At 40.5% G+C, this 13,182-nt stretch overlaps 1 protein-coding gene across 1 annotated transcript; it reads left to right on the top strand.

The window, feature by feature from the left end:
* Positions 1–9,759: 9,759 nt before the first annotated feature.
* slc25a4 (solute carrier family 25 member 4) lies at positions 9,760–13,028 on the top strand. The gene is made up of 4 exons (XM_053619104.1): positions 9,760–10,018; positions 11,427–11,913; positions 12,004–12,144; positions 12,600–13,028. The coding sequence occupies exons 1-4, from the start codon at positions 9,908–9,910 to the stop codon at positions 12,755–12,757; spliced, it is 897 nt and encodes a 298-aa protein (XP_053475079.1). The 5' UTR covers positions 9,760–9,907; the 3' UTR covers positions 12,758–13,028.
* The last annotated feature ends 154 nt before the right edge of the window (positions 13,029–13,182 follow it).

A 13,182-nucleotide genomic window follows, 5' to 3' on the forward strand; every position in this document is an offset into this window, starting at 1 on the left:
TAATATGTCATTTATTTCTTAAAATAAGTTGCACATTTAAAAAAAAAAAATCAAAGAATGTATTTCAAAAAATAAAAAAACAAGGCTCTTGTGAATAATGTAAGTTATACTGTGTAATCAGCCCTGAAAATGGAAACGAAGCATACGAGCCTAACAAATTAATGACATTTTAAACAATTTAAAACAAAGAATGTGTGGATTTTCCTTAAATAAATTATTAAAGTTTAGGATTAAGAGTCTGACATCGGTTTGGCTTGATTAATCAATCACATGTAAAAATTTTTAGATGATGAATATTTCCAGATTATCTATACATGTAGCACAAACAAATGCAAAATTAGTTTTTGTCTAATAAAGCAACGTCCATCTTCTATCTCAAGTCGGTCACCAGAGCCCCACTCACGCTCACGAGGCGACTATCTAGTGGCATTTATGTGAAAGAGGGATCGGTTTCCCTGCTCACGTTCCCACTGTTCTCCACAGGCTGAGAAAGAGGGATTTGTGGACAAGAAAGAGAGACGGGAGAGACGGAGCCCGAGAAAAGAATGATCCCCATCACTCGCCGAGACAAGACACCCCGAGAGATAACGGCTGTATGAATGAGTGGCTTATTCCTCTCATTCTTTCGTCCCGTGTGAGGAGAGAGGGAGAGATGGATGGATGGAGAGAATACGGCATGGGGAGAAGGGGGATAATGCCCGTTTATCTGCTGCCTGCTTTATCTGTGCCACCATCTGAGTGCTCTCTCTGTGAGTGTGTGTGTGTTTCTAGTGCTTAGTGAGGACCAAAGGTCCCCATAAGTATTGGAATACATGACAGTGTGTGTGTGTATTTCTAGTGCTTAGTGAGGATGAAACATCCACCAAAAGTATTGGAATATATGATTTTGTGTGTGTGTGTGTGTGTGTGTGTGTGTGTGTGTGTGTGTGTGTGTATGTTTCTAGTGCTTAGCAAGGACCAAATGTCCCCATAAGTATTAGAATACATGACAGTGTGTGTGTGTGTGTGTGTGTGTGTGTGTGTGTGTGTGTGTGTGTGTGTGTGTATGTCCAGCTCCCTACAGCTGCAGGCTGCGGATTAATCGTCATCCGCACTGCCACTTTTACACAAGTCGCTCTTTTTGAACAAAAGTCATAGATGCTATTAATGAGATGGTAATCCCAGGCCAGTTTCCCCCGATGGCCGCTGCTCCTCTCCGTCCCCATGAATAAAAATTAAAGCCTTGAATGGATAGAGAGAGAGAGAGAGAGAGAGAGAGAGAGAGAGGGGGAAAAACAAAAAATATTTTTCTTCATGGATCATGGTGGGCTTTTGGAGTCTCGGGTTCCCACAAGAAGATCTGACACAGTTCCATCCTCTCTCTCTCTCTCTCTCTCTGTGTCTCTTGCCGCATGGGGTTCACACAAACTTGTTTCAGAAACAAGCGTGGTTAGGAGAAGAGAAGCAAAGTAAAAGTAGCCTTGTGTATACACTCATCAACCACTTTATTAGGAACACCTGTACACCTGCACATTCTTACAATGATCCAATCAGCCAATCACATGGCAGCAGCTTTGCAATGCATAAAATCAAGCAGATACAGGTGAAGAGCTTCAGTCAAAGTTCACATCAAACATCAGAATGAAGAAAAACGTGATCTCAGTGACCTTGACCGTGACATGGTTGTTGGTGCTAGACGGGCTGGTTTGAGTATTTTAGAAACAGCTGATCTTGTGTTTTGACACACACAAGAATCGCTAGAGTTTATACAGAATGGTGTGTAAAACAGAAACTTTGTTGATGAGGGAGGTCGGAGGAGAATGTCCAGACGGGTCAAGCTGACCGGAAGGCTAACATAACTCAAATAACCACTCTACAACAGTGGTGAGCAGGAAAGAACGCATCTCAGAACGCATAACACATTGATCCTTGAGGTTGATGTGGAACAACAGCTACAGTGGGCACACGATCATCAGCTGAAGACTGGGAAAATTTAAAATTGTTTATAGTTGAAGTTAACGTTGTCTGTGTGGAAAAATTTAGCTCATGCTATTATTTCCATTACAACAGATATAAACAGTCATTCCCTCCCAACTTTACCTCAGACTGTTACAAGGTGCTGACACTGGAGACTCCTTAACTCCATAGACGTTGAAGGATTATCAACGAAGTTGATAATACGCATACAGGCCGCTTTTGGCTAGCATGCGTAGTCTAGCATGTAGCGTTAATTCTGACTTGCGAGTTTAACTCCCTGCTTTCTGTCCAGTCTTCAGCGGTCGTGGTTTGACTGCCTGACCGCTCCGGATAAAAGCGCCTCCCTGATGAATAAATGTAAATTCTGTTGACCAAACGTGTCAAAAATTCACGGCGACGGAAGAGAGTGCCACACAGGAACTGGTGACACCGGGATCAGCCTGCTTTAGCATGGCAATGATTTAGCATTGATTAGCGAGAGAGGGAGGGAGAGAGGGAGAGTCCTGAACCGTTCTAAAGTTTCCTTTCTCTCCATTCAGTCGGTCCCTCGGTGCCCAGGCTTTTTCTGTTGGTATTACAAAATCCCCATTCACTCTAACCCTTGTCACCTGTCAACTAAGCCTGGCTGGTTTTCTAGGTCTTTATCCTCGACACACACAAGAAGAAGAAAAAAAAAAAGTGAGAAGCTAAGCTTATACCCAGCCTCCCACTATCAATGCCCACACACACACACACACACACACACACACACACACACTCACACATATATACAAACAGTGAAACCACATGTCTAGGAGCTGTTACTCTTGCAGATTAAAATTCATTACCCTGTTCTTTTTTCAGAAACGTTTACATTGCGTTGGTTATTGTGGCCCATTCACTGGACGGATGGGGGAGTTCTCATTCTCCGGACTCGCCCGCGGGTGGCCGGGATCTAATCCGCAAATCCGAGCTTGTAAACTCGACTATTCCGCAAAAACAACCCAACCGTAGCAGAGAATAAAAACACACGGCGGTTTATTCCGTTCGAATAATAAAAAAAAAAAGTATGCTAAGTTGACCGATTTCGTCAACCATAGGAAACACACACAAAGCTAAAAAGCTGTCTGAAACGGAAGAGAGACGGACTGTCCTCACTTCTTTTCATAATATTGAGCCTGACAGTAAATTTGAGGTGATTTAGCACTCATACTCCTTAACGTGAGGTTTGTTTTAGTAAGACTGTTACTGAATAACCGAAATACGCATTTAGTTGGTGAAATTACTGTTTTGGGCCAAAGTACAATGTTATGACAAGGGTTCTCACATGAAATTGACAAAAAGTACCTCCTTAATATAGAAGGTATAGTTTGTGTATATGTGAAAGATTGTGAGGGGAATAATTTCTGCAATAATTTCTGATATTTTTAACATTTCTAAAAAATTTTAAAAATGTATTAAAAAGGTGTTAAACATGAAGGCGACAAAACGTTGTTTTTTAACTGTGTTAAAGTGGCTTAATACCAAATGTTTGTCAAACAGAAATATATATATTATATATATATATATATATATATATATATATATATATATATATATATATATATATATATATATATCTGTGGCTGGTTTTAAAGTGAATCATCAAATGGGACTTTAGGTGCAAATTTATCTTCAAACTTTCAATGTTCTAACGTTGTTAAATTAAGCTTCAGGGTTTATGGGTTTTAAAAAAAACCAAAAACATCAGAATAACTAAACCCCCACTAAAGAACGTTCACTGCTGTTTATAGCTTTGGAATTTAAATTATTGTATTCTAATTAGAATAAAATGCTATCGCTCAGTAATTTCACAGCTTTCAAATAATTTACAGAAAGAGGTTTTTTTAAGTGTAAGGGAAAAAATGAAGTAATGAAAAAACTGTACTATAGATTCATCTAGAACAACTGTAAGAAATTAAACTTGGCATCCAGACTACTTTTTTTTTAAAATTATATATATTAATAAATATAATTATGAGGAAACTATTTTGAAACAGCTGTGTATGCTGAATTTTTCATTTTCTTTTAATCATACAATTTGAGTTCTAGTGCTTTCTACAAAAGTAGCAAAACATATATTATATATAAACTATATAATTATTTCAGTTCCAAAATTATTATCCAGTAATAGCCTGCATTATACATTAAAACTGTGACGAAGCTGTATGAAACTAAAATCTATCGAAATAGTTTCAGTTTGTGCAAAAACTGTTATCACAGCTGTCATTATTTATATTTCATTCAAATGCTAGTGCGTGATATTGACAATATTCTTTGTACGCTCCTGTGTTCGCCATGCATTATCGTCGTACGACTCTCCGCAGAATTACAGAACAATAGTTGAGAAACTGGACAACATTTAAATCACGTTATTATTTCATACTAAAATCCTTGTTCGAGGACGGCGCGAGAGCTTGAGCTCGTACCTCGTGTTGACGGCAACCAATAAAAACATCTACACATTTCCGAAAAGTTACAACGTAAAGTCTTTCCACCAGCTGTTCAAACTCGTTGTCGGAAATCTCTAGTCCAAACCTGCGGAGAGGGTTCGAGAGGTCACTGAAGGGTCAGCGGGAGGTCGGCGAGCTGGTCGGATAAGCAGACCATCAGCATACGCCGTTCATTGACCCTTTAGGTCAAGAGGTCGAATTGCCCCTTCAGCCAAGAGCTGGACACACACTGACCAAACCTTTCAGTCACATATCTCTCAATCGTAGGATTAAAGTCTCTTTATTACACACACACATACACACACACACACACACACACACACAAACTGCAACCTTCACTCGGTCCAGGAACCACAGAGAATGACCGATTGATTTATCAAACTTTATGAATAACCTGTGCGCACATATTTGAGCTCTAATAGACTGACCGAGAGTGTGACCACAGGCTGACAGGATTGTGTAAAGAAATCAGGTGTGTAACATATTAATGACTAAAGCTATAACAAGAATAAAACTTTACAAATGTGTGTTATCCAAATGGCTGATGCTCCTTTTAAACGCTATCCACATATACACCTGTATAAGCACCTGACATAAACTGAGATAAATTGAGATACTGAGAGAAAACTAGCAAAAGTTGTTAGAGCACTGTTGCTAGGCTATTGGGACATACAGTATAGACACAATATGTGGGCATAACCTAGCAAATAACTGCAGGCTACTCAAGTTTTAGCTAGCATAAAGCTGTTTATGGGTAATGTAAAAGTGTAGCGATCAAGGAAACTATACAAAACTGTCAAAAATATCAACATTTACCTCAGATCTGTTGATAAAATACTAAGAAAAGACTCCGTTTGGTTAATATTACACGGCAATTACACCTAGCGTTGACTGCTAACCAGACTTTGAGTTTCTCTAGAGTGAGGATTTCTATTTATAGTAATAATAATAAATAACATGATGCATTGTGATACCCAAACTTCACTTATATGAATGAAAAGTTCTTGACTATTCATAACTTTTGACTGCAGGCTAATCACGTTTCAGCTAGCATGAATCCGTTTACAGGGAATGCAGAGGTACAGCCATCGTGAACCTTAAACAAAACTGTTAAGAATATCAACTTTTACCTCAGATGTGTTGATAAAATACTACAAAAAGGCTGTTTATGAATTATATTACACTGTAATTACACTTAGCATTAATTATAAATCATGGAAATTTCTCATGAACTTTATATTGTGTTATGTTTGTTTTCTGAGGTTTCTTTTCTGAGATTTCTGCATGATAGTGCCTGCTTTACACGAGTGCACTACTCTTAACTAATGATGTCCCTGCGCACACACACACACACACACACACACACACACACACACACACAGTTAAATGATCAGGTGGTCCCCACTTGCCCTGCTATTAAGGAGTGAATTCACTTTGGGAACAGAAGCGCTTCGAGCTCTTCACACACACAGAGTGCAGAGAGACATGAGGCTTTAATGAGCAACTGCTTTAACCTCAGAGCTTCATACACACACTGAAGGTTTAATTAAAGAACCGGGGGGCCTCAGCAGACTCCGACCTTTGACCTCTCATGCAATAGAGAGGTGCTGAGGAGCTACAGCACCTTTAAATACTTCTGAAACGTGTTAACGAACGTTCCTGTACACACAAAATGGTGGAAACTGTAGACGGAAAGAAAGAAAAAAGGAACCGAGAAAGAGAAGATGATAACACTAATAATATAATAATAATTATTATTATTAATATACACAATGACTTACATTTTCCACTCAAACTGAACAAAAATATTAACCCTAATTCCAACAAACATTTATCTTTTACAGTCTTTTCATTTTGTTAGTATTTTCTGGCATGAGCCTGTGGTAAACACCCTAAACAATACTGAAGTGTACCAATTATTTTGAAACCAGTCTTTTGCAGCAAAAACGCACTATTTAAGAAAACAAATTGAGCTTATTTTATGCAGGGCGCAAGCGTACCTGTGTGTTACAGGTACATCACTTTAAGGTAATGTTTATACTTTTAAAAAAACACACAAAACATCTGAGAAAATGGTCAATAAAAAAAAAATCATCTTAGCAATCAACTTATCAGTCTTAAATGCCTTTTTATATCATTTTCTTTAAGAAAATTATACAAACAAAAAAAAATAAAAAGGAATGCAGCTGACACGTACTGAGATACTGAAACTCGTGAGATTATCATCCTGTTCTAACCCGAGTCTGAATAAAGTGACTTTATGAGACTGAAGCTTTACACCAGGTCCCAGCAACCGTTGCTACAGCGACTCATCCCGCTCCTGGAGACGCTGGACTGTGTTTGCCCGTGGGGATTTTTTGGGGTTTTTTTCGCCATCCCCAAATCCGTTAAGCTGTGGACATCCTGCATAAAGCGTGAATCGGGCGTTTATGAGATGTGTGTGCACCCGCTGACCCGGGGCACAGGAGGACTATGGGACGTAAGCCTGTTACAGCTCGAGTCAGTTTGAGTACAAGAGTCGGGAGCCCGAGGTCTCCACGGTCGTGTGTCATTTGTTGGCAGGAAGGAAGCTTCATGAAGTGAGAAAGATTTCCTTCTCTGTTTGTTTGGTCAGTGGCGGGGAAGTGAAAGTTCACGCTGTTGCGGCGCCACCTACACCTACAGCATGTTACTACAGTATATACAGTACATCACAGCATTCATTACACGTATTACACCAGAGTGCTGTTGAATTCTCCATTCCCATTGGTTTTCAATAACAGCAGCTTTGAAATTAGTTCCGTCTCTAATTCAAATCACAGGTTTCTATTCGAATACATTAGCGTTCCTATGGTAACAACTAAACTTAACAATCCACATAATCGAAGGCTAGTGAAAACTTTTCCATTTAATCGCACCACGCCGGGGTGCGCTGATTCAGCGGCGATGCAACAAGCGACATTGTTCACACACTCGCTACCTATCTTGTGCGTCACGTTTCTATAAAACGTGTATTGATTTGACACGTAAAAATATTAAACACTCTGACGAGCTCTGTCGCTCTTCAAACGTTCCACCGTTGTCGTGATTTTGGTCATGAATTGCGGTCTCAAATCGAAAATCTCTGACCTTAGGCTCAAAAATGTTTACTAACCTAGAAAATCCTGAAGGCTGGTACTCTAATCAGACCTTTCGGTAGGTTTGAAGGTGACATGAGAGGTTTTTAAAATAGCGTAATAAGAGATTAGTATTCAATAATGGTCTAGAATAGTGCATAAGTATACGAATTGAGAGAACACTAGTTTGTTTAGCGGAGGGAGAAAACCAGCGTATGATAAAAGCGTACCTTATAATCTATCCCATCTCTCACTGTTGAGCTGTACATGTTCTCTCTATCTGAGACTCACCATCTGTGGATGACAAAAGATTCACACATCACCAAAAAAATGCTTTCTGCTTCAGGATATAATCTTATCTGGATTTCTTTAGATGTTTGTAGACTTCTCAGAAATATATTGAAGCAGTATTGCACAAGGAAGTTGTATTATAATTGTATAATGATATTCAAAGGCCAGTATTGGGTTTATAGAGGTTTCCCTGTTGAGTTTCAAGGTTTCTTCTTCGTGTAGTTTCAGCGAGTTTTTCCCTTGCCACTCTCTCCTCTGGCTTGCTCATTACGGGTCGAAACGGACATTCATACAAATAATATTAAAGTGAACGGAATTAAAACAAGTTTTCCCTTTTCCCTTTTTTTACATAACTCTTTTATAATATAATAAACAATCATCTTTGACCACAAGAAATATATTTTGCCAAAGTAGTGATGTTCTCGAGTCCTTTCTGCATGTTTCTAGCTTGCTATGAATTTAATCAGGAATTGTTCATTGTTGATAATTAAAGATAAGCCTGAAAAGAAGCGTTTCCAAAAATGTGGCTTTTTCATGCACAGCATCCTTCAGATAGACAGATAGATAGATTGATAGATCTTTCAGCAGCATCTCACAGGCGGAGGATGTCACAGCTCTCCATCGCCACCTTCTGACCTCCAGCACACACTCTATAGACCACATTATTATTATTATTATTTTAAAATATCAGTCAAAAATTAACCGACGTGCTTCATATTTCTACTACATCCACACATAAGATTTGTGACATGCAACACTTAAATCCTGGACCTAGGAAAAGATCATTTATACATGACAATGGAGCATACCAGTAACATTTTTTCATCACAAAGGCCTAGCTATTTCTTTCCTGCATTTTTATAATATGTTGTAATATATATTACAACACTTAGAAATGTATAATGTTTATCAGTAGTTAAACATAAAAAAGTTGCCACTGATAGAAGACTTATTTGGGTCACTTTAACAAAAATACTGTCCACACCCTAGACGCATTTGCAAGGCACACACATGCATATAAACGTGTCTTTATCCAGGTCTGTGCACACTAACACAAGCCGGATAGTGAAAGTCACACTTCCGGTGTGTTTAGTCCACTCCAGGTTTTACTGTGTGACCTTAAGAGAGTTATAATCTCTACACTGAAACCGATATCCTCGCGCCTCGGTCATATGGACTGTGCGTAATTACGCACGGGACTCGGGAGACTGCTGGGTGAAATAACCAGCGTGGAAAAAGTTTTGACCCCTGTGGCTCTACACGCGTCCTAGACATCCATTCATATTTCTAAAAAGTCAAACGCTTTAGGGTGCACATTTAAGAGGAGGCCATTTATAGCAACAGCAATGCCTTGCGCAGAGCACACAAGTTACCAAAACAGGAAAAATCCGAGCTTTTTTTTTTTCTTATCTTTATTTAGGCACGAGCGCACATTTGTTGCAAGGTGACATGTAAACCGAAAATGTCTAGTCATAGCCTACTCCAGGTTCTTTAAACACACAAAAGGGTCAATGTGAATGATCTGATGGGAAAGGAAGGGGAAACTAATATAAAGACGCGTGTGTTGAATTCGACCTTTCTTGAAATGTTTTAAATAAATAAATGAGTAAATAAATGAGTAAATAAATATTTGAGTATGCAAGGTTATTATTTGCTCTTAAATCCATAAATGCATACTTATAAAATATAGCATATTTTTTAATAGTGGTCCATATTATTATTATTATTATTATTATTATTATTATTATTATTCACACTATTCTGCAAATAAAACACAGGAAGGACAACTGAATATTGTTGTTTGAAAAGAAAAAAAAGAAGAAAGAAGTATACTTTGTCCTTTAAACGTCCCTCAATATCATGCATGGCGTCTGCCTCGCGCCCTCTGACCCGGGACATTTATTTACGCTTCACTTTTCGTTCGATGCCGCGCGCGTCCATCACCCGCTCTTCTCGCGATAGGTACACGGCTATATGAGGCACGCACAGGCCCGCGTGCTCGTCCACTTTGAGGGTCCAGCGGCGTGTCGAGAGTTGTAAGTGCGCGCGAGACAGACAGACAGACAGACAGGCACGCACGCACGCACCGGCACCATGTCTGAGGCGGTCATCAGCTTTTTGAAGGATTTCCTGGCAGGTGGAGTGGCTGCGGCTATCTCCAAAACAGCCGTCGCGCCCATCGAGAGGGTCAAACTGCTCCTGCAGGTAACTCAGTGTGTGTGCGCGCGCAAATTTATCCCAATTACCTTCGAAATGAACAACTTTTTTTAATCATTATTTAATATTATGATATGATGTCATCAATTTAATTATTAATTGACAGACGTAATATTTATTTGGATCCAAAAAGATGTTGGGCGAAAAAACAAAATCCATCCACCACTCTAAAGGGTTCTTCTAAAGGGTTTATCCAGGTGGAGGAACCCTTAAAATTCTGCATAGAACCCGGTAACAGAGGGTTTCCCTTTCAGAACCCTTTTACAAAGTTGGAATGAACTGATTACTATCCAAAGAGTAACTTATTAGCCTACAAATTACACATAATTCAATACACTTGATAAGTTCATTCATCTATATTTGCAAGAGTGGTTACTTCTTCAGACTCTTAAAGTGTGCACTTCGTAGTACCCTTCTGTTTTGTCGTTCCTGGAATTCGTCTCTTCCAGGCCAGGGGTCACGGCCCCAAGGGATCTTTCCACCAACCTTGGTTTTCACCTTGTGGATTCTCTCTAGTCTTTGGTATACCTAATTACTTACAGCACTTCTTTTTCATGGTATCATCACTTGGGACTGTCGGTGTAGGTGTTCGCTGCAAGGCTTTTTTTGGGTTGTTTTTTTTTTGCAAGTCTTCTGCAAAAGGTTCACTGTCCTTTGACATTGCAGGAAGTTTAGGCTGATATTAGCGGACAATTACCTGATCATGTTAATCCAATTTCAACTTCTGGTGACTGAGTTATTAAGAAGCACGGCCTGGACACAGGGGTTGGTAAAAACGTGGTTGCATAAAGTGACGATACTTGGCGTGAGTTTAGTGCTAAATATAGCCTGGGGTTTGCAACCCAATACTCACACCACCTCACATGGGTGTAATCCTCAATGCGGCTGGTGCACATGGTCAGACCAATCTTTCCAGGAAGAAAGGTGAAATATCTATACTGGAGCCAAGTCGAATGAACAACGGAGAGATTAAAACGATGGAAACCATGGAACTCAACTGTCCATGGCAGGTCAAGAATGTAACATGTCAAAAGCCACATATTTGAGGATATAGCTGAAGGTTAATACCCTTTCTCAAGGGTCCAACCACGGTTCTGAACTCACAACCTTCTAGTCATACTGTGCCTTCTGTGCCACCTTCTAGCACAGAACTGAGAATTTTACCACCAAGTATTCCCCCATGAACCTGATGTCAGAGTCTGGTTTTCCTGCTCCGACACATCCGATCCAACTAATTAGGTAACTGATCCAACCCGACAGACGCAGAAATCTGGTTTGGAATCAAAAGATGTAGTGAAAGGCCAGAGATTTGTTAAGATCAGACAGCAGAGACGCATGTATCTGAGGTGAATAAATTTCACTTGGAGTGAACTAACACCAATTGGTCCTCCTCCAGGTCCAGCATGCCAGCAAACAGATCACAGTTGATATGCAGTACAAAGGCATCATAGACTGTGTGGTGAGGATTCCCAAGGAGCAGGGCTTCCTCAGTTTCTGGCGTGGAAACTTGGCCAACGTGATCCGATACTTCCCGACTCAGGCTCTCAACTTCGCCTTCAAGGACAAGTACAAGAAGATCTTCCTTGGCGGTGTCGATAAGCACACCCAGTTCTGGCGCTACTTCGCTGGAAATCTGGCATCAGGTGGTGCCGCCGGTGCTACGTCACTCTGTTTCGTGTACCCACTGGACTTCGCTAGGACCCGGTTGGCTGCCGATATCGGCAAAGGTGCTGCCGAGAGAGAGTTTACCGGCTTGGGCAACTGCCTTACCAAGATCTTCAAGTCAGATGGCTTGAGGGGGCTCTACCTTGGCTTCAACGTGTCTGTCCAAGGCATCATTATCTACAGAGCAGCCTACTTCGGAATCTATGACACCGCTAAAGGTAACAATTAATTGATGTTTGATTGCTTCATCGAGGAATAAATAAACTGTCCAGTGCTAAAGAGCAAATTTGTTGAATGTCAACTTGCAGGCATGCTGCCAGACCCCAAGAACACGCACATCGTCATCAGCTGGATGATTGCCCAGACCGTCACTGCTGTGGCTGGCATCATCTCCTATCCCTTCGACACTGTCAGACGTCGTATGATGATGCAGTCAGGACGCAAAGGAGGTAAGCAGAGCTTACTCGTAAAAGTCTCCGCAATCTTTTAGGGACTCAATGGTGTACCCTTAATGCTCATGGTTGAAACTTGTGTGTAAATACTGTGACACCATACAGAAACTCTGGAACGTCGAAGCTTGTCACGTATGATCATAGCACTCAATAGGGTTAAAAATTCCAAGGACCTCTCAATGCAGAAACGTCCAGGGGGTGGAGACAACTCAGTATGCTTTAAACTGGATAAGAATGGAGTTAAGTGTGTTCTGTATTGTAGGTTAAGGTTAAGGTTAAGGTTATATGTATTAGGTCAGGTCATTAGGTCCATCCCCTGGACTTTTGGTTCTGCAGCAAGGACGATAAAGATCTTGATGTTGCAAAGCCTAAAGCTGTGATCACGCATAACGAACAATACGTTGTGTGATTGATGTTTCGATAAACGTGTCTGTTCCCCTTCCCTTCCCCAGCTGACATCATGTACAAGGGCACAATCGACTGCTGGAAGAAGATCATCAAGGATGAAGGACCGAAGGCCTTCTTCAAGGGCGCCTGGTCGAATGTGCTGAGAGGAATGGGCGGTGCTTTCGTGCTTGTCCTCTATGACGAGATCAAGAAGTTCACATAAATATCGAAACCTCCAGATCCCTCTTTACCAAAAGGAAGACCCTCAACTCTGTGAATGTCTTAAATCAGGCTCGATGTGTGCGAGAGTGTACCGAGTGTCTGAGAGCAAGAGGAAGCAGCCCCTTCGTTGTCCGCTCCTAAACCTGTGTAAATATATTTAACCCCACCCCACCCACGTCTCCGATTACGACTGTCGTCTCAGGTCCGATTACTCTCGGTACGCAAAGATTGTTCTGATTCGTTTATAATATTTGTTCCATTTAGAAAAAAAAAACATACATGAGCACCTCTGGGGCCCAGAGAGGGCCCTGTTAATGGAAGAAGCATGTCCCTGTACACCAGAAAAGTCAACAGTTCTTGTGTTCTTTTAATAAAAATAAACTCGAAAATACCATTTAAGCTTTTGTCTCAACATTTCTTTATCAG

This window comes from Ictalurus furcatus, chromosome 29 (assembly GCF_023375685.1).
Source record: "Ictalurus furcatus strain D&B chromosome 29, Billie_1.0, whole genome shotgun sequence".
NCBI classification, from domain to species: Eukaryota; Metazoa; Chordata; class Actinopteri; order Siluriformes; family Ictaluridae; genus Ictalurus; species Ictalurus furcatus.